We start from the raw sequence: 17,247 nt of genomic DNA, 5'->3' as shown, positions 1-17,247 counted from the left end.
CCGGTCCCCTGACTGCAACCTGGTCCCTCCACCTGACTATGGTCAGCGTGAATGGGAGCCCCACAGGTGGACTTCTCACTACCCGTGCCTCTAGGACCCCTTCCTTCTCTTCTTTCTTTAGCTTCACTTTCCTTCAGCTCCCTCTCTTTGGGAACTCCTTTCTGTCTGTTTCAGTCTTTCTGTCTGACAGGAGCTGCAGACTCTCACATCTCCTCAGCTCCACTCCTCTCCTCAACTCCCTAACTTTCTAGATCTTTCCTGACTCTTGCTTACTAAGCTCCTCCCCTACTCTACCTACCCCACCCACTTCTCCAACACCCTTTCCTATCCAGACTGGGATGAAGCCTTCCTCCCTTAGGGTACACCCAGGTGCCCTGACTGAATTGGCTAGTGTTGGATGCAGGTGTAGGGTTCTGTGCAGTGCCCTCTCCTTTCCTGAGAGCGGAATACCACACCTCTGGGTGAGGTGCAGTACTCTGTGGCGACTGGAACCAGGGGCCCCACACATCCATATAAATAAATAGATACATTAAAACTGTCCATGTTGAGATCAGTCTATTGCTATCAAGTGTTTCCCAACTCACTGTCAGGAGAAGGAGTTATTCAGAAGGGGCACTGGGCTCAACAGAAGTAAAGAGGATCATGATCATTTAGGATTGTTGGGCCCTGAAGTGTATTGTTTGAATTTGAACATTATTTCTAAAAGATGTCACATACAAAGACAACACAAATATATATTTCTTAAATTTTAAGACAAATCTTAAGATTCATCAAAATCTGAATTTTTTAGCCATTCGATTCTCGCTAATCCAAGAGAATTGCCACTAGCCATCTGACATTTTTCTGGATTCAAAGAGAAAGTGAAAAAACAAAAAATAAATAAAATTAATACTCATCTGGCTCTCACCTATCTTTGGTCCGATCAAGTGTACGGACGGAAGATGCCAAAGATGCCTGGTGCCAGAAAGTGCAGAAGATCACACCAGATACCAAACCGAAGAGAAAGATATGGCCAGTTCAGGGCTGGACAGCAGGACAGGTGAGGTCTTGGTGAGTGTACTGTTTGTTTGTTTTTTTTACATTTTTCATGGATCGCCCCATCTAGGACAGTGGGGTACTCGGTACCGAACCCTTCGGTTCTCAGGGGGATGTCACAGTGGCTGACCCGGTCCGTGGCCCTAGGGACGTCCATGGAAAAGGGAAAGGTCTTTAAAGGGGAAGTGTTTGTGACGCCACCTGTGGTATTTGGTCAGGGTGACCAACGCTGCTTTGAGGGGTCCGCTGGGGTGATGTTATTGCAGCTAGATGGTATACCTTCCCACAGGTGAAGTGTATCCCCAGGGCTTCCCAGTGTGTAGATGGTGGTATGGTGAAAGGCGCAGTGAAGAATGAGGACACAAGGTTGCAGTCTCTTTACATTTTACTGAAGGCTTCAGCATCCACAGTCCAGAGCACCAGACCACAGGGTAGGCAGAGTCCGTCCGGTTGGGAGGCAAATCCAGAGTCCCCTTATCCAGGTGGAAATCAGTAGCCTTCCTCTAGCGCCGTGGTGTTGTAGTACCTTATAGCTAAGCTTCTCATAAGGTCCTCACAGATGTTGTAGATGTTGTGTCTCTCTCTCTCTGTCCCCCAGATGGATAGGACAAACCCGTATAACCGGTGGCTTGAGGCGTTTTACAGGGACTCTATCATGCCCCAGCCTCTAGTGGGTGCCACCTTGCCTTCTGGGTGTAGGGCGGGCAGGTAACGTGAAATTAGCTGTCCTGCCGGTCTCTGGAGCAAGTCATAAAGGACTGTTGCTCCCTCGGTGGTCCGGCTACTGGGATCCTTCGCCTCAGAAGGAGGCAGCCTGTGTAGGGCAGAACTCCTCCTGGTATCCACTCCTTTGCTATGACTTTTTCACCCTCTCTACAATACAATTCTCTTTCGTTTCCATTCTTAGGAACTGCCGCACTTAGGGCAGGCACAGCTCCGTGTCCTTCTGTCTCGACCTCTGACAGGATCCCACCCCTGTCAGGGACCAACTACCTGAGCGAAGCTCAGCCAGCAACTGCCTAACTTCCTCTCCAGACCACCAGTTTTACCTAAATGTGAAGAGTGACCTAATAAATAGGAGCATAGCTCCCCCTGGTGGACTGGAGTATGAAATGTGTTGCATGTTTGTGAAACCTGGATTCAGTTGTCCTTCTTTGCCTCCAAACGTAACATCACTCCCCCCTAGAGGAGAATGATATTACTGCAACGACCAGGACCCTGGGGCGCTGCACTTACATATATTCACTATGTTCTGTAGACATCAGAGCACGATCATATACTGTATATTTGACTACTGAGTATAATGAATGTAAACCTAATTTTCTAGCCAAATTCAAGCGAAGCCAAATTCAAATACCGTCAGAGTTACTCATCACTAATGCTTATGAATATTTTTGCAGGTTTTAGCTCGCATCATGAGTAATTGCACAGTTACAGCCCCAGCAGTAACAGCGGATAGTGGAGTTATTAGGCTATGTGCACACGCTGCGGATTTACTGTGGATCCGCAGCATTTTTTCCGTGCAAGAAACGCTGCAGAACTGCAAGTGATTTACAGTACAATGTAAATCAATGGGAAAATAAAAATGCTGTGCTAATGTTGCGGTAAATTACACTCTGAATCCGAAACGGATTAAAAAAAGGACCATGTCAATTCTTTGTCCGTTTCTGCAGCGTTTCTGTACCCAATCCATTACAGGAAAACGCAAGGGTAAAATGCATGAAATCTGCACAGTATCCACAGTAAACCCACAGTAAAAATGCATAAAATCCGCATAGAAAGCGCGCAGATTTTGACCTGCGTTTTCTGCCAAGAGATGAAGAATCCACAGGCAAATCCGTAATGTGTGAACATAGCCTTACTGGCGGGATCCAGTGGGTGATGAACCCAACATGAAAATAAGATAACCTGGGTACAAAATCATCTTTCCAGAAATAATATTTTAAATATGCAATTTACAAATTGATTTATTCCATCAAGAGCTTGTATTAACATCTACTTACCCAACAGGCAGAGACATAGCAGCACTCGGAGAGTCATCCTCATTTCTTACTAGGCACCTTACGAAGAGCGTCCCATCCAGCTGCTGTTTGCCTGTTATAACCTCACTTTCTATTGAGGGGGCGGCTGAGTGAGCAGATGAGCTGTCCTTGTGTTATTTACACAAAAGTTTCTCAACAAGACCCGTTCACCTCTGTCTCATTTTGTTAATAAATTCTGTTTTTTATGGCACAAAGATAGTTTTTTTTTCTTTCATGTGACATCAAAATTGTTCTGCCAATTTGAAACTTTATCTTCCAAAATATTGTCTGCGGAGAGAAGGTTGAGTGTTCAGCGCAGGGGTCCAAAATGTTATGGACTGGTAATTTAGGAGCGACATGCGACTAGCTCTGAGCAGGTGGTAACTATACAGACCGCAGTTCCTGATCTTAACACAACACTAGAAGTAGCCGTGGGATGTTCCTGTCACTCCCTGGACACCTCATCACAGCCGGAGAACTAGCTACCCCTAAAGGTAGAAATAGGAAAGCTATCTTGCCTCAGAGAAAATCCCCAAAGGATAGGACAGCCCCCCACAAATAATGACTGTGAGAGGAGAAGGAAATTACATACGTAGTATGAAACAAGATTTAGCAAAGGAGGCCACTTCTAGCTAGATAGATAGTACAGGAAAGAACACTGTGCGGTCAGTAATAAAAACTAGAAAAAGTCCACCGCAGAGATATGCAAAAATCTCCACACCTGTCTAAAGGTGTGGAGGGCAAAATCTGCAGCCCAGAGCTTCCAACTTAGCTGAATAGATCCATACTGATAAGCTGGACAAATGAACAAAACATAGAATGTGCTGAACAATAAGTCCACAACAAGTGGACTGCAAAAGGACAAGCAAGGACTTATCTTTGCTGAACGGGTCAGAGTGTCAGGGAAATCCAAAGAGCCGTGACTCCAGGCAGGAACAATTGACAACTGGCATTGATTGAGGGATAAAGCCAGACTAAAATAGCCGAGCAGAAAGACGATCAGTGGAAGCAGCTGCTGATGCTAAATCCAAGACGCAGCTATACCACTCAAAACCACAGGAGGGAGCCCAAGAGCAGAATTCACAAAAGTGCTACTTACAACCACCGGAGGGAGCCCAAGAGCGGAATTCACAACACCAAACACTCCAGCGTTAGCTCTTAAAGAGAATCATTTTGTCAACAGAATTTCACCCCCTTCCCCTCACAAACTATTTATATGCACATGTAGTTCTTTCAAAGCTTAGTCCAGATATACTTTTACATGGCTAGACCATTCCTCTATGGCCGGGATCACACATACGCCAGATACGGCCGAGTCTCGCAGGTGAAAACCCAGCTCTGGCACCGGCACTCCGAAGCGGAGCGTGCAGCCGCACAGCAATACATAGAGCTGCACGCTCCGCTCCGGAGTGCCGGCGCCAGAGCTGGGTTTTCACCTGCAAGACTCGGCCGTATCTCGCGTATGTGTGATCCCGGCCTATTACTGAAAAATTAGCATTTGAATTGATTTGCAAATGAAGCTAAAGAGCTAGGGTAGATCTGAAGATTCTGTTATGCCAGCTATTTTTCCTGCATATTGCCACTCACTTCCTTCTGCTTGACTGATTGCTCCTTTGCCTGAAGTCTCCCAGCACAGAGGCTGTCAGTCAAGCAGTACTATTTACTGCATTACTAAAAAATTGCTCCTGGTCTCATCTGAAGCTCATTTTCTACGACGACTGCCATGGTACCCTCAAGTGAATAGCGGATGCAAGACACAAAGTTCTTCCATTTGCAGCCAATTTTCGTATTTGCACTTTAGTTTTTTCTTCCCCTTTCTCAATGCACATTGACTTTTACTTTTTCCATCAACATAGCCATATGAGCTTGTTTTTTTGCAGCACAAGTTGTAGTTTTGAATTATGTCATTTTTAAAATATTCACTGTATTAGAAAGCAAGAAAAAATTCTAAATGTGGAGAAATTGTGAAGAAATGCAATTTAGCCATGTTTTGAGGGTTTTGCTTTTATAGAGTAAATTATGTGGTAAAATGACTTTGTGTTATGATACCCCAGATCAGTACGATTACAGTGATACCAAGCTTGTATAGGTTTTTTTTTTTTTTATTTAAAGAGAACCCGAGAAGTTGATACATGCAGCCTATGATTCTGGAAGCATCTATCAGCTGTCAAGGTCACCTTTACGTGATGAAAAAAAAATCTGAATTTTGTAAAAAAAATGTTGATACCTCTTACATATTTAGTTTTCCGCTGATAGAGCTGCTTGAGGACTTTCTTTTTGTGTGATGAGTTGATGATTTAATTGGTTTCAGTTTTGGTATAAATACAGAGTTTTGATCTGTTTTAATAGTATTTTTCTTAGTGAGAAATTGTAGTGACCGAAAAAAGCAAAAAGCTCACATTTTAAATTTTTTCTCTTTTTTACCAATTCATTAGTTTTATATTTGACTTTTATTGGACTTTTATGAGTGTGAGAATACTCTATTAAATAGAAAGAGGGGTGATCTTTATGCATGTGTATATATATGTATATATATATACAGTGGGGCAAAAAAGTATTTAGTCAGTCAGCAATAGTGCAAGTTCCACCACTTAAAAAGATGAGAGGCGTCTGTAATTTACATCATAGGTAGACCTCAACTATGGGAGACAAACTGAGAAAAAAAAATCCAGAAAATCACATTGTCTGTTTTTTTATCATTTTATTTGCATATTATGGTGGAAAATAAGTATTTGGTCAGAAACAAACAATCAAGATTTCTGGCTCTCACAGACCTGTAACTTCTTCTTTAAGAGTCTCCTCTTTCCTCCACTCATTACCTGTAGTAATGGCACCTGTTTAAACTTGTTATCAGTATAAAAAGACACCTGTGCACACCCTCAAACAGTCTGACTCCAAACTCCACTATGGTGAAGACCAAAGAGCTGTCAAAGGACACCAGAAACAAAATTGTAGCCCTGCACCAGGCTGGGAAGACTGAATCTGCAATAGCCAACCAGCTTGGAGTGAAGAAATCAACAGTGGGAGCAATAATTAGAAAATGGAAGACATTCAAGACCACTGATAATCTCCCTCGATCTGGGGCTCCACACAAAATCCCACCCCGTGGGGTCAGAATGATCACAAGAATGGTGAGCAAAAATCCCAGAACCACGCGGGGGGACCTAGTGAATGAACTGCAGAGAGCTGGGACCAATGTAACAAGGCCTACCATAAGTAACACACTACGCCACCATGGACTCAGATCCTGCAGTGCCAGACGTGTCCCACTGCTTAAGCCAGTACATGTCCGGGCCCCTCTGAAGTTTGCTAGAGAGCATTTGGATGATCCAGAGGAGTTTGGGGAGAATGTCCTATGGTCTGATGAAACCAAACTGGAACTGTTTGGTAGAAACACAACTTGTCGTGTTTGGAGGAAAAAGAATACTGAGTTGCATCCATCAAACACCATACCTACTGTAAAGCATGGTGGTGGAAACATCATGCTTTGGGGCTGTTTCTCTGCAAAGGGGCCAGGACGACTGATCCGGGTACATGAAAGAATGAATGGGGCCATGTATCGTGAGATTTTGAGTGCCAACCTCCTTCCATCAGCAAGGGCATTGAAGATGAAACGTGGCTGGGTCTTTCAACATGACAATGATCCAAAGCACACCGCCAGGGCAACGAAGGTGTGGCTTCGTAAGAATCATTTCAAGGTCCTGGAGTGGCCTAGCCAGTCTCCAGATCTCAACCCTATAGAAAACCTTTGGAGGGAGTTGAAAGTCCGTGTTGCCAAGCGAAAAGCCAAAAACATCACTGCTCTAGAGGAGATCTGCATGGAGGAATGAGCCAACATACCAACAACAGTGTGTGGCAACCTTGTGAAGACTTACAGAAAACGTTTGACCTCTGTCATTGCCAACAAAGGATGTATTACAAAGTATTGAGATGAAATTTTGTTTCTGACCAAATACTTATTTTCCACCATAATATGCAAATAAAATGATAATAAAACAGGCAATGTGATTTTCTGGATTTTTTTTTCTCAGTTTGTCTCCCATAGTTGAGGTCTACCTATGATGTAAATTACAGACGCCTCTCATCTTTTTAAGTGGTGGAACTTGCGCTATTGCTGACTGACTAAATACTTTTTTTGCCCCACTGTATATATACAGCTCTGGCAAAAACTAAAAGACCACTGCACAGTTTTATAAAAATCAGCTTCTCTACATGTCTGACAGCCATTCCATTCCAGTGTAAGGGCTGTCCCACACGTCCAGATAATTCCGGTACCGGAAAATTCGGTACCGGAGTTATCCGTGTCCGTGTGCCCGTGAGCTCACGTAGGCCATACGTGCGGCACACGTGTGCCGCCTGTGTGGCGAGTGGGTACCACACAGAGCGTGCAGGAGACAGCGCTAAAGTTTAGCGCTGTCCCCTGCATCGTGCTGAAGCCGCGATTCATATCTTCTGTGCAGCAGCGTTTGCTGCATAGAAGATATGAATAATAGTGTTTAAATGAAAGATCTATGTGTCCGCCGCCCCCCCCCACCCCCTGTGCGCCCCCCCGCTGTTCAGAAAATACTCACCCGCATCCCTCGTTGGCTGTCGCTCCTTCCTGGTCTGGCCGCGGCTTCCACTGTATGCGGTCACGTTGGGCCGCTCATTTACAATCATGAATAGGCGGCTCCACCTCCCATAGGGGCGGAGCCAACTATTCATGATTGTAAATGAGCGGCCCCACGTGACCGCATACAGTAGAAGCCGCGGCCAGACCAGGAAGCAGTGACAGCCAACGTGGGAGCAGGTGAGTATTTTCTGAACAGCGGGGGGGCGCACAGGGGGTGGGAGGGCGGCGGACAGATAGATCTTTCTTTTAAACACTATTATTCATATCTTCTATGCAGCAAACGCTGCTGCAGAGAAGATATGAATGGCGGCTTCAGCACCATGTGGGGGGACAGCACTTACTGTAGCGCTGTCTCCTGCACGCCACAGGGACTGCACACGGAGACCGTCCGTGTGTGGTCTGTGTTTTACACGGACCCATTGACTTTTATGGGTACGTGTAATACGTGCGCTCCCACGAACACTGACATGTCTCCGTGTTTGGCACACGGAGACACGGTCCGCAAAAAATCAATGACATCTGCACAGATGCATTGATTTTTATGGGTCTACATGTGTCAGTGTCTCCGGTACATGAGGAAACTGTCACCTCACGTACTGGAGCCACTGATGTGTGAAACCGGCCTAAGTTGAATTTCAGGCAAAGTACACCTCAATCTACTTAATGTGCTGATTAGGTGATCACCTGAACCAAATCTTATTTAATGAAGGAAAGTATAAAAACACTGCTGCAGTTCACAATCCTCTTGTAATAGGACAAGCTGGATGGCAAAACAAGTGCTAGTAATATCCCAAAAGTAATAGGAATGAAAAAAATAACTTTTAACCATGCCAAAGAAATTGAAAAGAAAAGTCTTGAGTGAGGAAAAGAAGGGCTCAATTCTGGCTTTACTAGCAGAGGGACACAGTGAGCATCATGTTGCCTCCATCCTTAAAATTTCTAAGATGGCAGTCCATTACAACGAAGTCAAGCAGCAGAAATTGGGGACAACGAAGCTACAGACCAGCAGATGGCGAAAACAACTCTCCACTGACCGGACTGACCGTCATCTTATTCGAATGTCACTCAGCAACCGCAGGATGACATCAAGTGACCTACAAAAGGAATGACAAATGGCAGCTGGGGTGAAGTGCATGGCAAGAACAGTTTGTAACAGGCTCCTAGAGGCAGGACGCAAGCCATATAAAGATAGAAAAAAGCCTTTCATCAATGAAAAGCAAAGGAGAGCCAGGCAAAAGTTTGCCAAAGACCATAAGGATTGGACCATAAAGGACTGGAGTGAGGTAATCTTCTCTGATGAGTCTAATTTTCAGCTTTGCACAACAGCTGGTCATCTAATGGTTAGACAGAGACCTGGAGAGGCGTACAAGCCACAGTGTCACGCACCCACTGTGAAATTTGGTGGAGGATCAGTGATGATCTGGGGATGCTTCAGCAAGGCTGGAATTGGGCAGGTTGTTCGTTGCGAAGGACGTATGAATCAAGCTGCATACAAGGTTATCCTGGAAAAACAGTTGATTCCTTCTGCTCAGACCATGTTTGCCAACTCTGAGGACTGTTTTTTCCAGCAGGACAATGTGCCATGCCACACAGCTAGGTCAATCAAGGTGTGGATGAAGGACCATCACTTCAAATCCCTCTCATGGCCAGCCAAGTATCCAGACGTGAACTGCATTGAAAACCTGTGGAATATAATCAAGAGGCAGATGGATAGTCACAAGCCATCAAACAAAGAAGAACTGCTTACATTTTTGCACCAGGAGTGGCATAAGGCCACCCAAAAGCAGTGGGAAAGACTGGTGGAAAGCATGTCAAGACGCTTGAAAGCTGTGATTAAAAATCATGGTTATTCCACAAAATATTGATTTCTGAACTCTTCCTGAGTTTTTAGTATTGTTGTTTCTAAATGATTATGAACTTGTTTTTTTTTTTTTCTTGCATTATTTGAGGTCTGCAAGGAATGCATTTTTTTGTTATTTTGACCATTTCTCATTTTCAGAAAATAAATACAAAGTTTATTGCTTGGAACTTCGGAGACATGTTGACAGTAGTTTATAGAATAAAAGAACAATTTACATTTTACTCAAAAATATACCTATAAAGAGAAAAATCAGACAAACTTAAAATTTTGCAGAGGTCTCTTAATTTTTGCCAGAGCTGGATATGATAAAGTTTTAAAACTTTTTTGTATCTTTTACTTTATTTTTTAGTCCCTGCAGGGCACTTGAATCTGCGATCGTTCAATCACTTACAGTATACTATATACTGCAATTAGTGTTGAGCATTCCGATACCGCAAGTATCGGGTATCGGCCGATACTTGCGGGTATCGGAATTCCGATACCGAGATCCGATACTTTTGTGGTATCGGGTATCGGTATCGAAACAACATTAATGTGTAAAATAAAGAATTAAAATAAAAAATAGGACCTGAAAATTACGTCACGGCTTGCTGTGATTGGTCGCGTCGCGGCCACATGGGCGGCACGCGACCAATCACAAGCCGTGACGTCACGGAAGGCAGTAAACGCGCGCATTTTAAGCAAAGAACGCTGCCGGTTCCCTCGGTGAGGTCCAGGCTGCGTCGGAGAGGTGAGTGTAGCAATATTTTTTATTTTAATTCTTTATTTTACACATTAATATGGATCCCAGGGCCTGAAGGAGAGTTTCCTCTCCTTCAGACCCTGGGAACCATCAGGGATACCGTCCGATACTTGAGTCCCATTGACTTGTATTGGTATCGGGTATCGGTATCGGATTAGATCCGATACTTTGCCGGTATCGGCCGATACTTTCCGATACCGATACTTTCAAGTATCGGACGGTATCGCTCAACACTAATAAAGACAGAAATAACAAAAAAAAATCATACACAAAATTGGTATCGCCTCGTTTGTAACAACAAGAGATCTGAATCTTTTACATTATTTTGTGCTGTAAATACCATAAAAAACTGACAAAAATATAGGTTTTTCATGATATCAACACAGAAAAAAGAGCAAAAAAGAATCAAATATATGTATGTGGAAAGAGTATGGTATCACTGGAAACATCATTGTGTCCCATAAAAAGAAAGCCTCGTACAGCTCTGTTGGAGGAAACATAAAAAGTTATAGACTTTAGAATACAAAGCTGAAAAACAAATTATTTTTTGCAAATTTTTTTTACTTTTAACCCCTTCACGACATGCGCCATACATATACAGCACATGTCATGCCTTAGGCTACTTTCACACTAGCGTCGGGAAAGACCCATCGCTGTGCGTCGGGCCGACGTTCCCGACGCTAGCGTGGTCTCCGCCGCACAACGGGGGCAGCGGATGTATTTTTCCAACGCATCCGCTGCCCCATTGTGAGGTGCGGGGAAGTGCGGGGAAGTGGGGGCGGAGTTCCGGCCGCGCATGCGCGGTCGGAAAAAGCGGACCGTCGTGAGCAAAAAACGTTACATGTAACGTTTTTTTCTCCCGACGTTCCGCTACCACACGCCCAAGCGTCGCAAAACGGACGCGACGTTTGGCAATGCGTCGCAAATGCGTCGCTAATGTTAGTCTATGACGAAAAAACGTATCCAGCAAGAACTTTTGCTGGATGCGTATTTTCGGCAAAACGACGCATTTGCGACGTATTGCAGTTAACGCTAGTGTGAAAGTAGCCTAACCGTTTGATGAGGGCTGCAGTGCTGTGCCCACATTTTTCCTGACACATGTCAGTTGTTTTGAACAGCTGACATGTGCCTCTAACAGCCGCGGGTGGAATCGTGATCCACCCGCTGCTGTTAACATGTTAAATGCTGACAGCGGCATTTAGTGTGATCACGCCAGAAGCGAGTCACTAATCCAGCTCATCAGCGCCCATGTCACATGACCGCGGGCCAGAGTTTTACTTTTGAGAACTTTTCCTTAATCGCCTGGTTCCTCCAGCCTTGATGCTAACCAATGTGATCTGCCATATTATTACTACTTGTTATCAATATTAATTAACACCTGTGGAGATATCACTCATGGTCATATGTGACATCATCAAATACAGGAGGCCATTGTTACCTCACCGCATGATGTCACAATGACTGTCGGTCTATACAAACAGGTGTTCTAGGGGCAAAGGCTCATTTCAGAAGATAAAGATGACGAGAGCGGAGGATCCAGGATCAAGGACACAGATTCTCATTTCAGGAGATGAAGACGAGGAGAGCGGAGGATCCAGGATCAAAAGCAAAGATTCTTATTTCAGGAGATGGACACGAGAAGAGTGGAAGTTCCTGGATTGAGGATACAGGTAAATAAGAAACCATACAGGGATATAATTTAGTGAACTTAGTGCCAACATGGACTCTCCAAGTCTACAGATTGTGGCTGTAAGGTTCTACATTTCTTCAGCCCTTGCTGGTAGAATCTCTATACTTGGGTGATGAAGGTTCTTTGTGAGGTCACACAGCGGAATGTTGGACAGTGAGAGTTCTATGCAGCAAACATGGGGACATCAGAGAGGTCAGCACAAAGATCGCACCTCGGATGGAGACACCACTGTAGATACTATGGTCAGTGACACTTCAAGTGGTATCTGTAGCTAGTACAGATTGTTGGTGGTGGTTCTGTTACCTTAATTTAAGATTATTGGGGCAAAAAATGTACCATTATTCCCCCACATGGGACAGAGGTTGGTGTACATATATTGGGGAAAAATACATTTATTTATTTACTTTTTATTTATTTTATTTTTTTTACCATTTTATTGTACTATTTATTTAACTTACATATAACTGCATTTACAGCATTTTTTTTTAAATCAAATTTATTACACCATTTTTAAGTGTCTATGTCTAAGCTTAAAACTGCAGAGAAAAGGGGGCTTGTTTATCTGGCATAAAGTACAATATATTTATGACGCTTTTATACCGGTTTTATACTGATACTTCCCCTCATATAATTTCTTTCTTACCAGGGAGAGAATCTGGATCCTGGAAGGAAGATTGAAGAATCTAAAGAGAGCCACGCCATTGTTTTTTGTTAATCATTTATTATGTCTGTACATGATATTTGTTGTCTTATGATGTCATTATATGCTGATTATATGGATCTAATCCTAAAATCAGTGCATCATGACATCATATTGTTTAGGTGTCTGCTGTCTTACCCAACTGTATAAGGAGTAGTACATACATATTTACATGCTTTAGCACTACAGAGTGCAACTTTATTTGTTTGCCAACTGTATAATGGTCCTGATATGATGCAACAATCCTATGTCTGTATATTAAGGGGTAGTGTTTGTAGGGAGGTAGTGTTCTGTGTGGGGGGGATAGTGTTCTGTGGGGGGTAGTGTTCTGTTTTTTTACAGGGGAGATGAACATAGTCAAGCTATGAGCTCCAGAGTCCGATCTGAATAGGACAGGTGAGGCTAGTTACCAGGACAAAGAAGATCTGCTATCCAGAAACGAGTCACCATATTGAATATTATTGCTGTATATATGTCAGTTAGTTAGCTGTAGTATGGCCTTGGTCCAGGGTTCTCAAACTGATCGCCTTTTCTCGGGGTCAAGAAGGAATTTTTTCCCTGTAACACAAATTGGCTGAACGTGTCCAGATTTTTTGCCTTCTTCTGGATCATTGGTCTTAGGTAGAGGTAAAGATTGTATTTAATAAAATATGTTTAAAATCAATGAACGGTCTCCTTATGTCTTTATTTTATACAGGACTCATGTAGCTGTATATGTGAGTTCTTATTTTTAGGATCAATGGCTGCCACAATATGAAGGCAAGCAAAAATAAGAGGGCGGTAATTATATGTCTGCTATTGTAATGTCTCTATTTAAAATGTATAAAATAGAGCAATAGGCAAGATATCTGCAAAGGTGAGAATTATTATCCTCATAGAAAATAATTGCAGAGTTAATTTACCATTTTTATATTAAACTTCCATCTAAAGTTAGTTGGACTAAATTGAACAAAATTAATAAAATTAAATAAAACGCAAATCCTTCCTATTACCACTATTAATGGCACATCCCTCCTAATAACACTCCTACTGAAACGTCCCTCCTAATAACACTCCTATTGACACGTCTCCCCTAATAACACTTCTAGTGGCATGCCCCTATGCCCCTCCTAATAGGGTATAAATTGCTGATTGGTGGTGGTCTGACTGCTGAGACCACCAGTGATATCAAGACTGGAGATTTGGAACCCCAATATTGGGGCTCTGCAATCCTGTTCTCAATTGAGAGGAGATTCATTGTCTATGGGACAACCAAATACAGTGCTCGGCTATTTTCAGCAGTCTTATAAACAATGAATGGAGTGAAGACCGAGCATGATCATTGTCACGTACACACTTCTCAACACATGACAATGCGTGCACCTGCAAGGGTTAATTTATCTCCCTTCATTCAATCCAATGCTCAATCTCTGATTTAGGCTAGAAAGTGAGCATAAATCACTATTTTTGTATAGTCGTCCTGAGGTAGGACAGTGGACTCTGAAACACGTAGATAATAAAACTGCAATTTTATCTACAGTATTTATCTACTATAACTCGTGTCATAACTCCAAAGAGCGCAGAAAAACTTCCAATTCGGTTTCTTTTATAAATCACGCCCTACACAGTCCACACACCCCGATTACTTAGCGTGCTGCCACCACTTATCATACACACAGGGTGATAAGTCCCCCAAATATTTTACTGTCTGACAATCACCAGATTGTGGGCCACCGGACCCCCAGGTTTCCCTGGATACTGAGCTTGAAAGGCCCAAACCAACCGATCAGCATGGACAAACACACTGGCACCCACGACTGGTCCTCAGGACTTTACCCCTTCCAATGAACCAAATACTGAAGTGAATAGCAGAGCATACGAGAATTAACAACCCGTTCCATCTCATACTCGGTCTGGCAATCCACCACAACAGGTGGCGGAAGCAAGGAAGAGGCACCTGTGGAAGACACCAAAGGCTTCAACAGAGCCTTATGTGACACATTGAGGATTCGCAGCGAAGGCAAATGCAACCGAAAGGCAACAGGATTAACCACCTCCAAAATTTCATAAGGACCAATAAACTTGGGGCCCAACTTAGCAGAAGGAATCCTCAACCTAATGCTTTTGGTGGATAACCATACCTTATCCCCCACCTGGAATGCCAGCCCCACCGCCCGTCGTCTATCCGCAAAAAATGTATACCTACTCTGAGCCTCCCCAATGTTCTCTGGACCTTCCTCCAGACCTACTCCAACTGCTGAATGGCCAAATCAGCCCCTGGACACCCCAGCCGGGAAAACTCACCAAAGCAAGGGTGAACACCATAATTGAAAAAGAACGGGGAAGTTCCAATGGACTGATTGACACGATTATTGAAAGCGAACTCTGCCATGGGTAGCAGAGAGAACCAATCATCCTGTCTGGCAAGACACTGTAATATCTGCTCCAAAGACTGATTAGTCCTTTCAGTCTGACCGTTGGTGTCCGGGTGAAAGGCTGACGAAAAGGTCAGACTGATACCCAGACTTTTATAAAAAGCTGAAAAAAGGTCTTTTATTTGCGCTGAAGTGCGTCTTCAATTAACAATCTTGAGACAATAATTTGCCCCAATAATCTCCTCGGTCAGTAATAAGAAAAATTCAGGGATAATCCCATAAGCAGTGCTGGTTCCTATATGACAGTGTTCTTACAACCCAGGATAGCGTGTCACCGTGGAATAACAGTTGATTCCTTCTGCTCAGGCCATGTTTGCCAACTCTGAGGACTGTTTTTTCCAGCAGGACAATGTGCCATGCCACACAGCTAGGTCAATCAAGGTGTGGATGAAGGACCATCACTTCAAATCCCTCTCATGGCCAGCCAAGTATCCAGACGTGAACTGCATTGAAAACCTGTGGAATATAATCAAGAGGCAGATGGATAGTCACAAGCCATCAAACAAAGAAGAACTGCTTACATTTTTGTACCAGGAGTGGCATAAGGCCACCCAAAAGCAGTGGGAAAGACTGGTGGAAAGCATGCCAAGACGCATGAAAGCTGTGATTAAAAATCATGGTTATTCCACAAAATATTGATTTCTGAACTCTTCCTGAGTTTTTAGTATTGTTGTTTCTAAATGATTATGAACTTGTTTTTTTTGTTTTTTTTTTGCATTATTTGAGGTCTGCTAGGAATGCATTTTTTTGTTATTTTGACCATTTCTCATTTTCAGAAAATAAATACAAAGTTTATTGCTTGGAACTTCGGAGACATGTTGACAGTAGTTTATAGAATAAAAGAACAATTTACATTTTACTCAAAAATATACCTATAAAGAGAAAAATCAGACAAACTTAAAATTTTGCAGAGGTCTCTTAATTTTTGCCAGAGCTGGATATGATAAAGTTTTAAAACTTTTTTGTATCTTTTACTTTATTTTTTAGTCCCTGCAGGGCACTTGAATCTGCGATCGTTCAATCACTTACAGTATACTATATACTGCAATTAGTGTTGAGCATTTCGATACCGCAAGTATCGGGTATCGGCCGATACTTGCTGGTATCGGAATTCCGATACCGAGATCCGATACTTTTGTGGTATCGGGTATCGGTATCGAAACAACATTAATGTGTAAAATAAAGAATTAAAATAAAAAATAGGACCTGAAAATTACGTCACGGCTTGCTGTGATTGGTCGCGTCGCGGCCACATGGGCGGCACGCGACCAATCACAAGCCGTGACGTCACGGAAGGCAGTAAACGCGCGCATTTTAAGCAAAGAACGCTGCCGGTTCCCTCGGTGAGGTCCAGGCTGCGTCGGAGAGGTGAGTATAGCAATATTTTTTATTTTAATTCTTTATTTTACACATTAATATGGATCCCAGGGCCTGAAGGAGAGTTTCCTCTCCTTCAGACCCTGGGAACCATCAGGGATACCGTCCGATACTTGAGTCCCATTGACTTGTATTGGTATCGGGTATCGGTATCGGATTAGATCCAATACTTTGCCGGTATCGGCCGATACTTTCCGATACCGATACTTTCAAGTATCGGACGGTATCGCTCAACACTAATAAAGACAGAAATAACAAAAAAAAAATCATACACAAAATTGGTATCGCCTCGTTTGTAACAACAAGAGATCTGAATCTTTTACATTATTTTGTGCTGTAAATACCATAAAAAACTGACAAAAATATAGGTTTTTCATGATATCAACACAGAAAAAAGAGCAAAAAAGAATCAAATATATGTATGTGGAAAGAGTATGGTATCACTGGAAACATCATTGTGTCCCATAAAAAGAAAGCCTCGTACAGCTCTGTTGGAGGAAACATAAAAAGTTATAGACTTTAGAATACAAAGCTGAAAAACAAATTATTTTTTGCAAATTTTTTTTACTTTTAACCCCTTCACGACATGCGCCATACATATACAGCACATGTCATGCCTTAGGCTACTTTCACACTAGCGTCGGGAAAGACCCGTCGCTGTGCGTCGGGCCGACGTTCCCGACGCTAGCGTGGTCTCCGCCGCACAACGGGGGCAGCGGATGTATTTTTCCAACGCATCCGCTGCCCCATTGTGAGGTGCGGGGAAGTGCGGGGAGGTGGGGGCGGAGTTCCGGC

The 17,247-nt window shown here is 43.2% G+C and overlaps 1 protein-coding gene and 1 long non-coding RNA gene across 2 annotated transcripts in view; one reads left to right on the top strand and one right to left on the bottom strand.

Moving 5' to 3' along the window:
- The window catches only part of LOC143808511 (saxiphilin-like), a 119,450-nt gene extending 116,229 nt beyond the window's left edge, over positions 1–3,221 (bottom strand). Inside the window, exon 1 of the mRNA XM_077291260.1 lies at positions 3,039–3,221. Within this exon, the coding sequence (XP_077147375.1) occupies positions 3,039–3,081 (43 nt within the window). The 5' untranslated portion in view covers positions 3,082–3,221. The remainder of the gene's footprint in view (positions 1–3,038) is intronic.
- Positions 3,222–11,578: 8,357 nt separating this feature from the next.
- Positions 11,579–13,325, top strand: LOC143810123 (uncharacterized). The gene is made up of 2 exons (XR_013222661.1): positions 11,579–11,941; positions 12,608–13,325. It is a non-coding gene; the product is annotated as an uncharacterized LOC143810123 (long non-coding RNA).
- Positions 13,326–17,247: the final 3,922 nt, after the last annotated feature.

The sequence above is a fragment of the Ranitomeya variabilis genome, chromosome 2 (genome assembly GCF_051348905.1).
Source record: "Ranitomeya variabilis isolate aRanVar5 chromosome 2, aRanVar5.hap1, whole genome shotgun sequence".
NCBI lineage: Eukaryota > Metazoa > Chordata > Amphibia > Anura > Dendrobatidae > Ranitomeya > Ranitomeya variabilis.
This window is presented reverse-complemented; position numbering and strand designations above follow the sequence as displayed.